Raw genomic sequence first — 19767 nt, 5'->3', positions numbered from 1 at the left:
GGTTTCGCAAAGACTTGAGGCCTCAATATAAGCGATAATGAGATGCATGCCAAAGATCTTACACAGGAGATGGCATTGGAAGAGATCAAACGCTAGAATCTCGCCACTGAGTTGGATACGGTGGGGATGCTTCCTCCTCTTATAGACAAGGGAGGACTGCTGATCAAATGAGAATCTATATACACAACTTGTGACACTAATATCATCATGAAAATGTCTCCTGACCCCTCGTGCGATCGATCTCTTTCAGATCCATATGCTTCATCTCTCTTTTCTTTGCAGCTTCCTGAAGTACAGCTTCAACAAGCCTCCTGGCAATTCCCTGCGTTGCAGAGATGAAAAAAGGATCGAGTTAATGCTTTGAAACAGCTATCTTTCGTTTGTGCGCCTATTACGGACAGCTGCAATGATCATGACAGTTCACTAACACAACATGTTACGTCTTAAATCTTATGAGGAAATTATAGATTATACAATTAATTGAGGTCATTGCAATTTAAATACTATTAATCACAGCAACGTTGCCATGTGAACTGCTGGATAACCAGCTGCCAGGATGATTAAACAGGTCTACACATAATGACATGCAAGAAAATTACCTGTATGATGCCCTTCACGCGCCAAACTTTGTACTTGTGCATGACAATCTGTTAATCATTGGGGTGCGGGTGCAAAGACCGGAGTTCATCTCTCACAGATTCTATATTAGCATTGTACTCCGTAGATAATTGTACTGAAGCAGCTTCCCTGGTTCCTCTATCTGCTCCTCCTAAAACCGCTCGGGAGTCTCCAGCATTTGCAATATATAACAGTCCATTGCATATGACTCCCACCATACAACATGATCCCACAGATGCCATATGGAGCTTACTGAGCCCCTGCTTTTTCACAAATGAAAGAAAATCCTCTTCTGCGGCTGCAAAAGCCTTCTTGATAACAGTTTCCGATACATCTTGTTGCTCGGAGACAATTTCTGCATCACAAATAAGCGGAAAATTATTAAAACTAAGGATCTGTCTGTCCATTTGAAAGATACTAATCAATACTTTGGGCCAATTGACGTTAAATATAGATCCACTAGAGAATCAGTCGATTTGAAATATCAAATAAATTTTCAGCAGAAACGGAACACAGATCCCAACCCATCCTCGTGGTGCGCATACAAGTGTCTATAAGTTTGAAGATCAAAAGAGTGGAGTGAGTGAGACCATGAGGAACAATTTTCTACAGTCTAACTGTATGTTTCAAGAACATGCATCTAAGTTCTGAACTCCTTTAAACTTGACCAACTTGCAATCTATCTTCATTGAGACACAATCTACTTGGTGACAGTATACTAAAACGTGTGGGATTTTCAAACTTACATTTGTCATTGTACTTTTTTTTTTCAGTTTGATCCTTAAACTTTATTTTTGAACGAACAAGTTCTATTTAAAGAGTAATTGATTTTCAATTCTTATAAAAAGATGGGATTGAATGATGAAGGATTGAAATGAAAAACACGGTAAATATAGATGACGTACCAAAAGTTTAAAAAACATTCACTTTGGTCCCCCAACTTAAACAATCACATAAATTATACAATTACGGTCCCTCAAAATTGTTCCAATTTCATTTTGGCACAAAGATTTATTTTTGATTCCTAGTTAAGAGAGGAGAGAGAGAGAGGTGTTGTCGGATTCCGACGATAGAGAGAAAAACTTGTCGTTGATATCGATTTAGACCACCAAAATAAGGGAATTTTGTGTCAAATTGTTCCATTTGATGCGAGGAGTTCATATTAAGTGTTTTTATATCTTAAAAGTTCGTGAAAAAATAGATCTGAACTCGGGTTAATTTTTGGTTTCGGGTTAAGTTCGGTTATTGGGGTGGTTTTTAGGGTATTTTGAGGCCATGAATGGATTTGTCATGATTTCTAGGGTGTTTTATAGATTTTTTGGGTAAAAAACGGGTTGTAAAATAGGTTTTTGGGTCAAAAAAGCATAGATCTTAATTTTCCGGCCACTATGGTGGCCAGAATCTAGGCAAAACAGGCGACACGTTACTTGCCTCAGCAGGCGACGCGTTGTCTATTACTAGCATGACTGCCAGACCAAAGACGTTTGGGTTTGACATAATTGCCTGACCCATTACTTTGGATCTGACATGGTTGCCATGAAAATATATCTTTAAAGAATGCAATTGAAAAGAGATAAAATGACGTCACTTGTTAAAAAATTAAAAACAAAAAAAATGGATAAAACCTCTTTTTATTTTGTTTAGAGGTCTCTTTTAAATAATATTAATTTTTTTTGTTATGCGTTTAATTTTCAAAAAGGTTTTTCTGGTTCATCTATGGTTTTGTTTTTATCTTTTATATAGATAAACTATGTTTCTGAAAATAAAAAAATATTTATTTTCAGATGATATTTTTAAAATGTGTAGTCTTACATGTTATTCATTTTTTCTTTTTATTTTATTCAATCAATTTAATGTTATATTTTTCAAGATTAAATATGTTAATCTATATCTGTCTCTTGGTTTTTCAAGTTTTGTTTTTAGGTGTAATTAATGATTATTTATTTATTTATTACCGCATATAACTTTTAGTTTATTTGATTACATGTGTGCATAAACCTTTTGATTTGTTATATTTTTGAACTACAAAAATACGTTGAAAAAATTTGCATATATAGTTTTTTATGAAAAGTAAAAATATTTGACCTGTGGCGAAGAGTGGGTCATGTAGCTAGTTATTCACTAAATTTCGAGTCGTGAACTTTATTTTTACATAATTTTCACGGTGTTGTATAGCCTTAAAATACAGGTTGATTAAATATGTTGTTATGTTGTTATCTAAATTTTGTTTTTGGAAAAAAAAGATGATTTTTAAGCATTTTGTTTATTTTAAATTGATCTTCATTCATGATATATTTTATTTTGGATTAATTGATTTGAACTTGCTTTTTATATGGCTTTTTATTATCTTGATTTTTTTTAAAATCAAAGCCACATTATTATCGACTGTCGAGTTTGTGGAGTTATATGATAATGCAAAACAAATTCCTTCAATCTTTATATTTTTTTATGTTTTAAAAAATTAGTCCGATCCACAACATAATACGAGTCAAAAGACTACTATAATTTAAAAAGTGTGGTGGAATCGTTGTTCACCATGTCACTATTCACAAAGAGACATATCAATATCAATTGCTATAGTGATTTGTTTTGTTTTTTTTGTTCCTCAACTGTTTTTTTCTTTCAATTATACTCTTATAGGCGCAAATTTATTTCTAATTAAATTAATTTATTGAGGAAGGGCAAGAATCAAATACAGAAAACCAAAGTAAAAATGTTGCAAAGAAGGGTGGCCTTTTTAAACTTAGGATGAAAAGTTCACGTTAGTCCTTAAACTTTTAAATTATAAACTTGTGGTCCCTCCCAACTTGAAAAAATCAATTTTGACCCCAAACTCTATTTTACGTTATTTTTTCATCCCTACTTTGAGAGAGAAGAGAGAAAGCGGCTGAATTTTGGTGATAGAGAGAGTCTCGATTGACATCAATTCCAACCGAAAAAAAAAAAATCTTTTTATGTTGTGAGTTTCATTTGAGAAGAAGAGTTTAATTTAGATTTTTTTTCTCTTAACCTTGCGTGAGTAGGTAGATATGAGCCCAACAAAATCTTGGTCTTTGGTTGATTTTGGGTTTTCATAATGATTTTTAGGTAGTTTGAGATAATTTATGAGTTTTTTTTATTGTGTTTAAGTTGTTTTTTATGCACTTTAGATTAAAAAAAAATGGTTGAAAATAAGGTTTTTTTGGTGCAAAATACCCATGCCTTGACTTTTAGGTAACGAAATTTACCCACATTTCGACCATGTAAAACACCTCTGGTCATCAAAATTTGAGTAGGGCAAGGGACGTGTCGCTTACTGATTTATTTTAAGGAGATTTAAGGATAAATAATTTGTTGTTTGCCCCATAAAAAAAAATTAAAGAGGCCCAGGTGTGTGGGCTGCTACAAGCCCGCTTACCTCAACCTTTTTTTTTTATTTTGTTTTTTTATTTTTTATTGGTTTTTTTCCTTTCAATTTAATCCTTTACAATTAGATGTTTATTTATTGAGCACCAATCCAATATTAGAATTTTTTTTTAGTATTATTATAACTCATAAAAAATAAATCAAAATAAATTATCATTTTCAATTCTAAGTCAAAGCAAAATAAAAAGATGAGATAAAAAAATCCATGATCAAAGCAAAAATAAAAATAAATTAAAGGATGAAAAAAGAAAAATCATTTTTCCAATCACAATAAACTGCGTCTTGGTGCATATATCCATCAAGTTCGCCTTGTTTTTGCATGTTATCTCCTACCAAGGCACAATAAGAAATCCCAATTTAAAATTGAGAATAAATTACATCATAATTTACTGCTGGAATGTAATTTATGCTTTTCTTAGAAACAAAAATTTTCTACCCCTCAAAATTTATTATATGTTATTTTTATTTTTTTATATAAAAAATAAAATAAAAATAAAATAAATAACATGAAAAATAAATAGATTTTTATATATTTCTTGGTAATTGGTCAATGGAAGGTTGTTGCATGAAATGAGATATTTAATATATTTTATTACAAAAACAAGATCTCATAAATAAAAATCAATCAATAAAATAATATCATGTGATATTGATAAAAATTACAAGTGCCCTTATAATTTTCTTTAAATAAAGGGTCTTGTCCTAATGAAAAAGAACTTTTTTTAAAAAAAATACAAGATTTCTTTAAGTAAAGAAGCTATTTCAAAAGTTCTCAAGTCTTATTTATTTATTGTTGAATAAAACCTAAAACGATCCATAAAAATTCTTCAATAAGGCCTTAAAGATAAATCAAAGATACTTTTCTAAATATCAAATCATGTTATGCAATACACTTCTAAATTTATATTCTTGTAGAACACAAATCTTGCTTGTTTTCGTTTTCGTAAATAACTTAAATTATCATAGATCAAATTCAATGAAAAAATCAGATTATTTTTTAATATTTTGTAGAAATATTTTAAATAAAAATAGTACTAAACCATGTATTTTAATAAAATCATAGGTAGAGATTTATATGTGCACTCCACGATTACATAAAGTTTCTGCTCTGAAAACTTGAATAGCAGCATTGACATTACATTCATTTTATTAGAGAGATAGAGAGAGAGTGTGTGTGTGTGGATATATATATAAAAGATAACCAGGTGCACGGACTTGGGACAAATGAAGACATCTTTTCACGGCTAAATATGAGGTTTTCCTTCAATTATATTATGTTACAACAGAGAAATTGGGAGTGAATAACAGGATTCAAGAAGCACACACATATCAATCAATAAATACTATACAATTCTCATTCTATATTTCTTTTTCAGCAGAGGGAGTGCATAACAGGATTCAAGAAAAACATCGGTTTCAATAACCTAACCACATGTTTTATCTCTTCTAAGTTCACTAGGATCTATATGAAAAACAACCACTGAGTTGTCCAACATCACAAGCATCTCCATGTCTGATTGGTTTTGGAAACTTGTAATGAGACATCATTTTTCTGTGATCCATAATCTACTAGTTTTGCAATCTCAACAATTACACTATTTTTTTATTGAAATAAACCATCCAGTTTCATAACATCATAGGCATATCATGATCAGTTTAACCTTTCAATTATAAGTCAGCATCTGTACAGGGAAATGAAACCAGAGATGTACCGAACAGTCTCGGGTCACTCAACCTTCTCCATCACCTTGATGCCATACGCTTGTAAGATGTCCAGTGCTGCAAGACCACCAAACATATCATCATTCAAAAACATATTTCAATGTCATATCTTCTCAGCAGCACCGTTACCGGAGAGGAGTGGATTTTCATTTACCTGGTACATATACTTCAGGTTCAAAAGGTCTCAAGACACCTCTTGTATTGATCTTGTTCTCTAGCAAGAGCTGTGGAAATTGAAATCAACGTCTTGGTTAGAGCATTCCCTGAAAACTGATGAAAATAAAAATAACAGTACGGGAGAATTGAAGCAAACAAATACCAGAGCTCCAATGGCCACTGGAATACCAACAGTGAGAGCCATGGCAGTGGTTGTTTTCCCATTCCCGGTCCTTCCAAATTCTAGTAGTGTGCCCTTATGGTTCTCTGTAGCTTGGCTGTCAGGGAATTCTACCTCCATTTCATGATGCAAAAGCACCATATCCTGACCATAAATTTCACAAGCGGGAATTATTAGTTTCTGCCAAGAACAAGGAATCATTAAAAAAAAAAAAAAACTGAATGATATGACACTACGTATATTATTTTACTGCAAGGTGCATACCTGTTCTGTGCTGGAATAGGCCAACCTTTCTTCCATGCGGTAACAGGTAACATCAAATGCACTTTGGCAGGAGACAGGAATTACTGTCTGCTCATGAAGTCCTAAATATCTAGTCCACATGGTAGAACAATCTTAGCTACTTGATATGAGTATGTCACAGCATGCAAAGCAGTTGATAATAAATAAAATTACTACTGATTGGAATAGTGTATGCAATTGCAGCTATTCCACCATTTACTATGCATCTCAGCCCGAAGTTATGCATTGTTAGTTTCTCCAGCAGAATGTGATAGCTTACATAATGGTTTTGGCCGTCCTTACTGCTGTTCCTTGCTCTTTGCAATGCCCAAGTGCAACAATTCTCTCACTAATGTGCTTCTCTCCTAGCGGAACTCCATCCGGAATTTCACTAACAATGTTTAGCAGTCCACAAAGGAATCTTTTGAATGAGGGTCTCTGTCCATGTCTTAAAACTAGATGAGATTCAGTATTAAATAGACCAATACTTGCAAGTGTCCCCATTATTTCGCCAAACCCTACACAAATAATCAGAAAATAAGTTCTAGACGGACATACAAAGTTCCTTGCCCCCCTTTTTTTGAGGAAACAAAGCATTTCAGAGAACAGGAAGCCAAGACAGTGGGGCGAACTAGGAGAAGAAAACCACTTCCATTTTCAGCTATGACAAAAAAAGTATCTTGGATTTAGTTCCTCGGTTAACAAGGTCCTAGTACTCAATCTACTGAAAGATAATTTTTGCAATTATATTTTCTTAGAGATCAGCTTAAATAATACATATTCGAAGGAACCAAAGACATGTTATACCTTCATAGCGGAGCGTTCCACGAAAGATGGTGGATGCTTCATCTTCTATGCCATACAGTTTTCCATAAACTAAAGAATTGCGATTTGGAAGACATTCTAATGCAAAAGCTGGAAAATTCGGTATCCGATATCTAAATGCTGAATCATAAAGTTTCTCACCTGCAAGTTCAAACAATAAAGTGAAAAACAAATCAGAAAAGAAAAAACTTTGAGAGATTAAACATTGATTCTTTTAAGTGATCATATAGCCTTCCATTTGTGTTTGAGAGTGTGGTTGCGATTGTTTTTTAAAGTATTTTTCACTCGGAAATGTATTAAAATAATGTTTTTTTGTTTTTTAAAAATCATTTTTGACATCACCACATCAAAATAATTTAAAAACACCAAAAAAATATTAATTTGAAGCAAAGAAAACAATAAAAAAATTTGAATTTTTTTAAAAACGTTTTTGAAATGTAAAATTTGTTAGTAGCCAGTCATAACATTTATATATGAAATAAAATAAAATAATGAATATGTGATTGTCATGTCTACATAAATTAGATAAATTTTGGTGATAAAGGTCAAGAATGATTTTTTCTTGCAGACATGAGAAATATTCCATTTCTGGTCTATAATAAGAAACAAAAAAGATACATATCTTACTACTTGGATTTATAAATTTTCCTTATTCCAGGCCACTTACCATCAACATGCACAATTTCACCATGATTTTTATATGTGGCCGGATTGCGCCCAGATCGGATGGCTCCTGCAGGACTCCAGCTGAACAACTAAGAAGATCAGTAACTGCCGTAACCCATTTTAAGTTAGAATTACTGCAAAAGAAATCTTCCTTCAAAATTATTTTCTATAAGAGAACATTTAATGAATCTTCCTTCTTAATTTGCAGTCAGAAACTTTTACAATAAGCACAACTTATGCAGTGTGATAATGAACCAACAGTGCAGATAAATAAGGAAATCAATTACACAAGAGATACGGAGATAAAGGTGAACATTTGTCAAAGTAAAGGGAAGAACAGCTGAACAAATTCTGGATCGTCTCTAGGGTATAAAATGACCAAGAATACAACTGTCCGTTCTTATTTAGAGGCACTTATTCAGTGAACAATCCAATACTTAGCTGTAACAGAAAACAATGGTACCAGAGTGGGAAAGGAAACAAGAAAGAAGTTGGTGATTTAAGAGTTGCTGAAAAAGCCATCTCAAAGATATCTGTTTAAAAGAACCTTTAGGCCACATAACGAGCTTTACCTATTTCTCTCATTCTCTCTTGCCTTCTGTTAATATATTAGACTTCGTTGCTTATTAGTAACCACTAGCATGAGCATCAACTTGTTTACAGGCCAAATCACAAGAAAATAGAGAATCCTGGTACTCTAAGCCAATGCAGTAGTGATCCAGCAAATTCATGAAGGTACCGAAGAATATCCGAACAAAAACTTATTAAGTCGCACTTAAGACATTCTAACCCTATAGTTTAACAAGTACATCATTGTCTACTATCATACAAAAGGGCAAGCGTACTTCAAAGGGGATCAATACAACAGCATTACAGCTCATATTTAAAAAGAACAGGTCGTTTTAGTCAACAGTACCCATGAGATTGTAAAACTCATTGATCAGTGTTGATTTGTGATAGAGCAGTTAATTTTCCGGATCTCCCTGATTAATTCACAATGAAATGAAAACTCAATCATACTGTCCAATTGCATGGTGATGTGCCAGTCAACTTAATTTCCAATGCCCAGCAAAAACATGAGAAGGAAAACCACCAGAAACGGTAACTTTCAAGGAAGCCGGGCCACATAGCTAGGTTTTATAGTGTAAGCAGTGTCAGGAAATACCTGAATTTATACGCTAATGGGTTATTTGCAGCTGCTGGGGATGGGAGTCCTCCACAATAAGAAGTGAAGGACTTTATTCTCCCTTTCCGAACACGTACATTGTTGATCATCTTCATTGCCATCATATGATCTGAAAACAATGTGTAATTACAGATCAAAACAAAAGCAGGTAACAGGAAATCATGTGTACATTTTGGTTTTCAAAAATCTGCTGGGTTGTTATTTTTAGATATTAATAACCACAGATACAAAGAACAAATGAAAGCTTGAAGGAAAAAATGGCTTCAGTTTGATGAAAAAATAATTAAAACTTATATGAGAAATCTGAATCCAAGACTATAAATCTTCATGGCTGATGTTGGAAATGGGTTCAAGTCATTAAGTTGCATGAAATGATAGTAAAATATGATGAAAAAATATGGACAGAATAATGCTCTAAATTTCAGGAAGGTCCTTTTGAAGTCAACAAATGCATCTATACTGGATACCTCCTGATTATGACTCTACATGAAATTAATAATTTTATCATTCTAAGGATATTGTAAACTGGTAATAAGTATGTAAAGCCTTTGGATCTCAAAACATAAAACTTCGATGTTTGGTCTTGTAGCAAAATCTAGAATGAAAACTGACCTATGTACTTGCATATAAATGACACCATATGTTCATGTATTTTTAAAGGAAGTTCTTTTTTTGTGAATGCACTAGTCTAGGTGTGGATGGCCTACTTAAGAACTAAACAGAGGGACTTAGTCCCCCTCAACACCCACACCCCCCCCCCCCCCCCCCTCAACAAAAAAAAGGAACAAAAAAGAAAAAGAAAAACACATCATGGAAGCATACATTAACAGTGTAATTATACATAATTTTCTTTATAATGGAAATTACCAATTCCTGGATCCAAACCCATCTCGCCAAGAATAGTAACATCAGCGGCTTTTGCCTCTTCATGTAGAAATGACATAGAATCATCAACGTAGCTTGCTGTGACAAGATGCTTTTTAAGCTGAATCAAGAGACAAGTCATGTCCTTAGCTAGAAGAAAGAAATAATGTAAAGCAAATGCAATATTTCTAACATATCCAATAAATGACATTGAACTTCAAGAATTTGTGGAGACAACAAAAACAACTTGTATGATGAACCTCATTGTAGTATCAGGCTTAATTTTCCATCAAAATCAAAGTGAACGGACTACGATGCATAATGAATATCAATATAGAGTAAAATACCTTGATGCATGCATTAGCTATAATTATGTGGCAACTAGGGGGAAGTAAGCTGACAACAACCTCAACCTGCACAAGGGCAAGAAAAACATTGGCAATATATAAAACCATGATCCAGCACTTATCTTATCTTATCTTGGGAAAAAAAACATGTTATGGTGAAGTTGCAGTGATTTGTACCTTATTGCAGCCAGTTAACAACCTCTGCCTTATTCTCCAGTTGGTAAAGTATCATTCATTATAGTTGCATGCTATTTTTTCTTAGGTTGTGAAGCCAACACTCATCTAAGTGTCATTAAATTGATAATGATAGAATTTATCATCACAAAATTGTTTTTCAAGAACTAGTGCAGCCAATTTCTGATGAATATATGATATATATCCCTTTGAATCATATTGCATAGAAAGAGGACTTTACCTGTGAAATATACTTGCAAAGACTTTCATCATCCTTCACATCAAGCTGAACTGCCGATGCATTAGGAATTCCATCTATAATCTGCACCAGACCAATTAATATTATGTCAGAACTTTCAAAAGAAAAGAATAGCAAGCACACCAAGTTAAAGCTTTTGAATGCAAAAGAATAATAAGCACACCAATTTATATCTGAATAAGTACAACATTGATATGGATGCACAGATATAACCATCATTATTATGGTTACTACTAACTCACATCCTTGAGAATTAAAATTTTTTCATTATAACATAAGTTGAAACCTTGATGTTCTCACCAGAAATTGATAAGGTAAAGTTTAGAGGTTTTCTTCTCAATTATACCTCTTCTGCATCCTTAAGATAAAGAGAAGCCACGACAACTTCGACTACACGCTGCCCTTCAAAATCAGTATTTAGACATGCCTTGTACCATTCACGAGATGAAGTGTTTTCATTTGATGTTAAAAGCTCAACAGCTGGTCGACAAACGCGGCCTGCACCAATAATTAGAACAGCGGCCTTCCTTTTTGTATCATTTCCCTTATTCATGTCATTCTGCTGGACTTTACCAACCTTCAAGGAAATTCTAGTTCCATTACTTTCATCTGGATTGGCAAGAGAAGTTAAAGAATCAACAATTTGATTCAGAACTGCCCTATCATGTGCACCAACCTGTCCAAAAGCAATAGGAAAACCTGTCATGAGTTTTGAAGAAATCCCATGTTGGCAATATGCAATGTTTTTTGCTTATGGTTATTAGGTTCAATAAACTTTCCACTTCAATCTTTAATAATATGAGCATATAAAAATAATCGCTAATTTTCTGAGCATATCAACAAACAATTAGAACATCAAAAGACAAACAATTAGAACATCAAAAGGCAGCTATCTGTCAAAATTATTCCTGACAAATAAACATAGCTTTGACAGAGGTATTTGCACGATCACAGCTGATTTGTTTCGTGTAAGATATCTAATAGAATTCAAAGATAACTTAGAGATTAAAATAAAAAAGAACTGAAAAACAAACGCCAACAACTTAAATTTTATCCAAACGCGGGAAGAAATTTCTCTTGCATAAACAGGATCAAACTGAAATAAGGTCTACTTACTTCGAGATCAGAGTATGACATAGCAGTAACACTTTGACCCACTTGACACTTAACCAGGTGGAAGGAGCCACCAGCAGCTTCGATGATATCTAATGCCTCATTTATTAGGAACTGATCAAATAAGTGTCCACTCAGAGATACCTGTCAATTATAATCAGAAGAGCAGCCAATCATGCGTGAGATGCTGTAAGGAATCCTAGGATTAAAATGAGTGGCCAATATAATTTCGTGTGGCTTTGAAACGAGTATATCGCAATCAATTATCTTATATCTTTCCAACTACATCAGCTAATCTCTTTATTGAGCTGGCATATGAGGCATCACATCACCAAGAGTTAGAAAATAGAAAACCTCGCTTAAGATGGTCCCTATTGGACTTTTGAACAAGTATATTTTACAAGAAAAAGAAGAAGAAGCAATTAGAAAAGAATACAAGGAAGGTCCAAGTCCCGCGTGGGTCCCATGATTTGATTACTCACTATTTTGTGCTAATCTATTTCTTGTTGCTTTTCTCTTGGGAAATAGCATTACTCAAGTTTCTCTATTAAGCCAGTACCCTTGGGAACAATGTTTAGAAGTGTCTACCCATTTCTTTTGGCTATAACCAGAACATGTTGAGAGAGCAGTTCTTTAGTTCCACGAGTTTTGAAAGAAAGTTGGTAAACGGGTGTGATCAGATATTGATTACTATAATAAGAGAAGCCTTTGCATTTTTGTGCTTCCATCATTTGATATCATGAAAACATTTGCTCCATATTTGCTGATGGAGCTAGGTTTTAAACGATGTAACGTTAACTTGAATCTTTGGCTTCTCTACTTTGTTTTCTCAAAGAAATTTGTACTCATTCTCATTTTCCAGCATAAATTATGAAAACAAATAGCATGCATGATCTACAAATTATATTTAATCTGGAATACAAACGCGCAAGCAAAAGTGAATAACTTACCAAAATACTGAACGTATTCTTGCTAGACTTTAAATTTGTAGGACTTTCTGCTATATCTCTGCACATCATGAAAAAGCGTTCATGTTATTACTAACAGAAGACAGCATATACATAAAATAGATGCAATAGCTTTCACAGATCTCTTGGATCATTTGAATGCATTACAAATTCCAATGACTTGATACTGTAGCCTGAGGTTTGCAGATTTGTTGCTGGTCAATTTTATTTCATTGCCAGGTAAAAGCAGAACTAGTCCTCTAAAACTTAATACTACCCCCACCTCCCCTTCTTCGACTATATAAGTTTCACGGGACGAAGGTGGTTTTCAAACTGTGAGGTTTGATCTGTAAATCTATGTGGTGACATCCAAAACTGGTAGTCAGTAATTCACCGCACAAATAAATAACGTCAAAGAGAAGGAAAGAAAAAATATTATGTAATGGAATAAAAAAAGCTTACTCTGAATCAGACTTTCGCATGCGTGGAATGTATTCAAACAAGGCGGCAAGTGCTCCTCCATGGGCTATGCAAGCTTTCCTTAGATGTGAAGGTAGCTTAGTAATGTCAGTTGTTGAAGCCAAACTGCCAATAAATTGGGATAGTATGTCTCCGAAATGTTGTGAAGCCTTCCCATGATTTAACGGTTTGGTACATGTTACCATGAACATTGATTAGATAATGCACGAGTAATCTAGACCTATTGCTCAGACAAGCTTAAAGGTTAAGGATCGGAATAACAAACCTCTTTTGCAAACTGTGTAGGAAGAATGTCGACGGATGAAAATATCACACCATCACCCTCCATGTCATGGTGATACGAATCATTTAACGGATCATATCTGACAACCAATCAACACAGGAATAGTAAATAGCAATTGAAAGTTATTGTTGGCCAGGATGCATGTTAGAGCCTCAGCTGGTGAAGGTGTGAAGCAAACTACAAATACTAGAAAACCAAAATCCAAGCACTCTAAGTGGAATCAGCAGAGACAAGCCACACTGTTTCTCTTTAGGGAGACAGTTGAAAGAAAAGTTTCATTTTGAGTTTCTGTTAATGAAACTAAAATCCAAGCACTCTCAAGCCACATTGTTGAGTTTCATTTGTGACAATTTCCTTCTTAGGTTCCATCATCCTTTGGGGTTGCACATCTTCCAAGAGCAATTTTTAAGGGGTGTAAAAGTTGGTTTTTAAAGATGTTCCGTGTATTCATAAATTGAAGGGTTAAATGTTATTAGAAAGAGAGAAGATAATTAAATGAATTAATTTATGCACCATCTCATAATTTCCCCCAAATGGGATGTTAGATTGATGTTATTTAAGATCTTAGTTAAAGCTACGCAAGCAAACAAGCGTAGTAAAACACCTAAACAACTCCCTGCACGATCATCACCATCTCCAATTTCAGTCAAACTAAACAAGGAAAAAATCAATGAAGCACGGGACAAGAAAATAGTCGGCATACCATGTATTTCATGAAATTCAAGAAGCTACAAGCGTAATACCTCACGAATGGTGAGTCAATTGATGTGGTTTGGTTAATGAACTCTAATGAGCCCTCAATATCACAAGTTATGTCAGCAATTCCAATAAGCGGACAACCTCTCCTCGTTAGATCTTGAAGCTGCTGGGTACTCAACAACCGAGGAAATCTTTTTTCCCAGTACATGCAATTGACTGCAGTACAGTAAAGTTAAACAGTTGCTGATAGCACACAATGATTCTATAACTAAAAGGACAGAGAAACACATTAATATACTAGAAGTTTGGCCATTTAATTAGAAACTTTTTATCTATTCATCTACCAAGAAAACAGGATTTCTATAACTAAAAGGACAGAGAAACACATTTTGACCCGAATTTGGGTAGTTTATAAGCATAAATCAGGAGCTTGGGCTCAAAATTTATTTTTGAGAAAATCTAATAAGGCTTGACAATTTGGAGGTCAACAAGGAAACTCCATCAGTAATGACAATATCTTACGGAAAAATAAATATTATACCAATAACAGATGCATATGGAGCTATTTTTTCATGGAAAATGGGCTTGTAGTGCTCTGGATGTGCATAATAGTCTGTCTGCACCGAAAACAAAACACCCATGGTCAGAATAGTTCAAATTTAACACATACAATCCCAATGAATTCAAAGAAACCAAGTGTTCACTCTTAGTTGAAGATCAATGACTTCCAAGGCTTTAAAGAATTACTGAGCACATTTGCATCTCGAAAGTTAGGAATCTAATAACTGATTAGCACTAGGTTATTAAGCAAACTATAAGTGAAAATTGATTGTCCTTGGTATGCTAAGAGTTAATCAAGCAGCCAAAATTTATTGAGGCTGACGGTAAGGCAGTTCACACAAAGATGAGATATCAACTCTATAAACGATACACCACAAGACCTAGTAGAAATGTATCATGCACTTTGGCAAGGGAAAAGATAGTTGATCAGGTATGACAGACAGCAAAACCAGAAACAGAAATACTGGAGAATCTTACTTTATCAAATGTTTTTGAAGAATCTAGGTGTTCAACCATGTCTTGACAAGTGACAACACAACCATATACTTGGAAAACTCTCTTCGAAGCCTTTTCAGGTGGAATGAGATCCCTGCCCTAAGCAAAAACAAGAAGTTGACTTAGGTGAGCGCCAAAGAAATGTTGCTGAGCAAATTAGCAAAAGAGACAGTGAGAAAATTGAAATGATGAAGAACAGGAGTACATGGTATCATTTTTAAAGTATAGTGGCAATAAATTAGAGCGAAATGATAACTGAAGACCCCTATAGAACTTTCTGTGGTTTCTAGTCAGATTTTTCTGTTCATCTTAACCTGTTCTTTAAAAAAGGTAATCAGGTGGTTTCTTCTGCCACAAAGTTGCTCAAAACTTACTTGTGCAAATAGCTCTGGAAGTCTGCTTGGATCAACAAAAGTGTGTGGAAGAAGCTTAAATATCTCTTGTGCGCCATGAGAAACTATTAGGAAAAGGAAAAGACAAGAGAGACATACTGCATGAGAAATACATGCCTTTAAAAGTTTGCAGCAGAAATCATTGTGTTTGCGTGTATGTGGAGCAATTTAAATGTATAAACATGAAAATCAAATTCCACTGCAACTAGTAATTGAATTAACAGCAGCACTTAAGAAACATGTAAAAAACTTCAGAACAGAATGATATATCATCAAGTGATCTAAGAGTGCAGAGACTGAACTTAATACCACGATCCACATCTTTGATAGCAACAATATTGAATCTGTCAGCTAAGGACATCATGGATGTTTGGAAAATAGAATATAAAGTAGCTCTTTACAATACCATTTCCATTTCCAGATCCGGTGAATATGAATACCAAAGGACAGATTCCTGATGGCAATCCAAAAGTAGCGATCTCTTCTCCAACAGAAATAACAGCAGCTTTGGCAGCAGCCAAGGATGAATACATGTAAGCTTCACCCAATGAGAGGAACGGTGTTGAATATCCAAGACTTAGATAACCTGAAGAAAAATTTTAGTAATAAAAACAAAAGGGTTAAAATCAACTCCAGCTGGAATATTCCAAACATAGTAGAACAGGATCATCATTTCAGTATCACTAAATGAAATAAGGCCCTATAAACATAAACATCCTCCTCGTACCGGGAGTTAAAAAGAACAAGAAGGAAAAGGTAATTCCACAACCCTTTCCCTCAAAGGAGAAACAGGGAAGAAGTGTGCAGAAGTAATTGTGATTGTATGCGAACAAGCTCTACAAAAAGGAGACATAAAAGTGCATAACAACAGTTCATCAAATCAACGGTGTAAGATCAGTAAACAGGATTCCAGAACTGGAGCATACGCTTTCCTAATCCACCCAAGAAATCAATGAACCCGGCTCTGCCAGCAAATTTCCCAAATGCAAGTAACCTTTTACCGTGGTCCCCAACAATGAGTTCATAGTCATACAAGGACACCCTCTGAGCTAGTACCTACATGACAGAGAAATCAGCATGAGCAAAATTATCACCATCAATTTATCACAGCCAACAAGGACATGAACACAAAGAAATACCTTATCCAACAAAGGCATGTTTTCTTTCTGAGCCTTGTGAGTATGAGAGAAGAAGGCATAAGCTCTATCATGAAGAATCATATCCAGCTGCACCAAAACCAAACAAATCCAATCAAACTTCCTAACATAGTTACCCTTCAAAACCAGAGAACATTCGATCTCATCACCTTGGGCTGCTTAATTCCCACGATGAGACCACATTCGGACAAATCATCCGATATCTCACAGCCAACATCCTCATACATCGTATCATGGTGAATACGCTTCGTCGACGGCTGCACAATTATCCGAGCCACCCCAGTTTTATCCTTCCCGCTATGCAAAAGTCGAGCACAATGAGAGGGGGTTAGAGGCGCCCTTCTTTCCCACTTGTTCCCTGACTCCGAGAGGATTCCAACAACTCCATTACCAAGCATGGTGTACGTACCTTCTTCCCTGTTCTTCCTGAATAAAGCAATCATACACTGAGAATTATAATTTAAGATAACCTTGTTGCAAGATGACGAAACAAACCGTTCCTTGATATGCTTGATTTTGAAACTATTTATGCCATTCCAAACAAGATAACTTTCAAAATAAAATTAAAAAAATATTAAAGTAGAACAAAACCAGTTGCACTTGCAAACGCAATCGAACAAATTATTTAAAAACATAGCCTCCAATTATCGTCTCGATAAAGAACAGAAACGATCAATAAATAAATATATGACGACGGACATGCTTGAAAGTGAAAGAATGATTATCCAGATTTTTGTATTTCTTCCTAAGATTTGGAACAAATAATGCATGCATGGATTACATCAACAAATATAAATTTTGAACAATTTTCTTATATATATATAAAAAAAATAGTCATGGCACTATTCGAGGAGGATCACAGTACTTGAAACTTTAATGATAAAAAACCCCACAGTGATCTTCGGCAGCTTTATTGTTTGTTTTTATGTTTCACAATATTTTTAAAAAAATTTAAATTTTTTTTAATTTTTTATATACTTTAAATTAATATTTTTTTTTAATATTTTTAGAGTATTTTCAGATTATTGATAAACATGAAAAGATAACCAGAGAATAAATATAAAAAATTAATCGTAGTGCTGATTCATAAAAAGAAAAGAGAAGAGATGAGAAAAGGCCACCTTTTAATCACAAAAGTCTTAGTCCCTCCACATTTAAAAGAGAGACGACTTTGTTTTATCTTGGTCTTTGTTTATCTATTTTCTGTCAGGGAAAGAGAGATAATCTCGGATGCAAGTAAAATAATATTTTTTTATTTTTTAAATATTATAATTAAAATAATATTTTTTTTTATTTTTTAAATAATAAAACAAACCGCCTCTAATAACAAACTTTTTCTTAATTATTTTTTTGTTACAGATTTTGAAATAGAGTACAAAAATTTAAGTAAGAAACACTTTTGCTATTTCAGAGAAACATGCGTTACGAGGTTTAGTTTATTTGTTTGTTTTTTCTTGAGCGAGGACTTGTGTGTGACCAGATGATTATTCTTTTTTTTAGTTTAACGTGGGTGTCCGGCCTAATTTGAGTGCAACTCGACTAATCCCACGGGTCTAGAAGTTAACGACTATGTAAGCTTCCAGTGATCATCATATAGGCAATCACAAGACTCGAACCTGAGATCACAGAGAAAGCAAATCTTTTGATTTCAAGTTATTACCACTAGACCACTATCTAGATAGTTAGATACGATTATTCTTAATATCTTATAATATGGATATGGCTGACGTAATTAGCAAGAAAGTTGTGGGTCCGTTTGTTCCATTTGTGAGTTATCTACCCACGTCCACCCACACTCCTTTCGAGGTGTTTATTTTCGTAGTTGCTTCTTATTTTAAAGTAGACCATAAAAATAAAATATTTAGATATATTTTAAATATAAATTATTATCTATGGGACCATTAACAATTTCGTTGAAATCACAGGATAAGAAATGGTAGCTTTTAGCTTTTTTTTAGACGTATTTCATAAAGTGAATAGTATAAAGTGAATTAATTCACTAATTATTGTTTACTTTGCATAATGAATAGTAAATTATTTTGTTGTTTATAATTTACTGTTAATGTGAACAATGAAAAATAAATTAATTTATTCTTTATTGTTCACGTCAATAATTGAGAGTATTTTTATTGTTTATAGTGTTACCGGGTGTCACCCAAACCTAAGTGCAAAATTTATAATGAAGTAAGGTGCATGCTGTGATTTTTCATATGGCTATGTCATCCAAATTTAGATGCTACATGGATTTCAGAGGCTGACTTTCTTGCATTGGATCTCGAGCTTCGGGATTCTTATCCCCAGACAAACTCTCCATCTTCAAGTTCTTTTTAACCCGGGAAGAATGATGCGGGTCCGCATGATAGATTTTGTAGGGATATTTATTTTAGAAAGAAACTAGATTATTTGCCCATGCAACTCCGGATCAAAAAAATTTAACTCAAAAATAATAATGTAAGAAATGATTATGTTTTTTAAAAAAGTAAAAAAAAATTGATAATCAGATTAAATCTTAATTAATTTAATGATATAATACAAAAAATAAGGTAAGAACAACAAAACAAAAAGCCACAAAAAAATAGAAAATAAAAATAAACTCTTAAGATAAATTTCAAAGTTTCCATCTATTTCACTTGTTTTTTTTTTCTTTTCAGTTTTTTATTTTTCAATTTAATTTTTTTAAAAAAATATAGTGTTTAATTATAGTTTTCGAGTCTCTCTCTCTCTCTCTTGGTCCCTTAAAGATTGAGTGTGCTCCCATGATTTGGCGATCTTGTTCGTGCATGCAGCATATCAGCTCTTTTTTGAGACAAAGCATTAGCACATGAATGGAAGGTTCTTTTCCATGTTTCTTTTGGTTCTTAATTTATTACTTGCAACTAATTTTCTCAGATGAGTCTGAAGAAGAGAGTGATATTATGGAAGCTTCTGAGGATAATGTGGACGAGGAGGACACTT

The 19767-nt window shown here is 33.8% G+C and overlaps 2 protein-coding genes across 3 annotated transcripts; both read right to left on the bottom strand.

Moving 5' to 3' along the window:
- Nucleotides 1–205: 205 nt before the first annotated feature.
- LOC133689425 (probable protein phosphatase 2C 38) lies at nt 206–2130 on the bottom strand. Its single transcript, XM_062109284.1, has 3 exons — nt 2046–2130; nt 696–973; nt 206–322 (listed from the first exon to the last, which is right to left on the bottom strand). Exons 1-3 carry the CDS (start codon nt 2128–2130, stop codon nt 206–208), a joined length of 480 nt encoding a protein of 159 aa, XP_061965268.1.
- Nucleotides 2131–5350: 3220 nt separating this feature from the next.
- LOC133689921 (alpha-aminoadipic semialdehyde synthase-like) lies at nt 5351–17592 on the bottom strand. Of its 2 annotated transcripts, XM_062110025.1 has the most exons (25): nt 17404–17592; nt 16962–17238; nt 16795–16881; nt 16582–16711; nt 16062–16241; nt 15638–15720; nt 15246–15362; nt 14749–14824; nt 14252–14423; nt 13491–13587; nt 13208–13374; nt 12749–12806; nt 11802–11942; nt 11032–11361; nt 10668–10748; nt 10253–10318; nt 9909–10026; nt 9021–9150; nt 7857–7936; nt 7172–7330; nt 6645–6882; nt 6347–6455; nt 6065–6226; nt 5900–5969; nt 5351–5802 (listed from the first exon to the last, which is right to left on the bottom strand). In XM_062110025.1, the coding sequence occupies exons 1-25, from the start codon at nt 17445–17447 to the stop codon at nt 5750–5752; spliced, it is 3225 nt and encodes a 1074-aa protein (XP_061966009.1). In that variant the 5' UTR covers nt 17448–17592; the 3' UTR covers nt 5351–5749. The 2 variants fall into 2 exon arrangements, with proteins under 2 accessions (XP_061966009.1, XP_061966010.1); XM_062110026.1 differs by lacking the exons at nt 16582–16711; nt 16795–16881; nt 16962–17238; nt 17404–17592 and having other exon boundaries at nt 15246–15357; nt 16062–16196.
- Nucleotides 17593–19767: the final 2175 nt, after the last annotated feature.

This window comes from Populus nigra, chromosome 3 (genome assembly GCF_951802175.1).
Source record: "Populus nigra chromosome 3, ddPopNigr1.1, whole genome shotgun sequence".
Lineage (NCBI taxonomy): Eukaryota > Viridiplantae > Streptophyta > Magnoliopsida > Malpighiales > Salicaceae > Populus > Populus nigra.
Note: the sequence above shows the minus strand (reverse complement) of the source record. Positions and strands in the feature narration are given on the sequence as shown.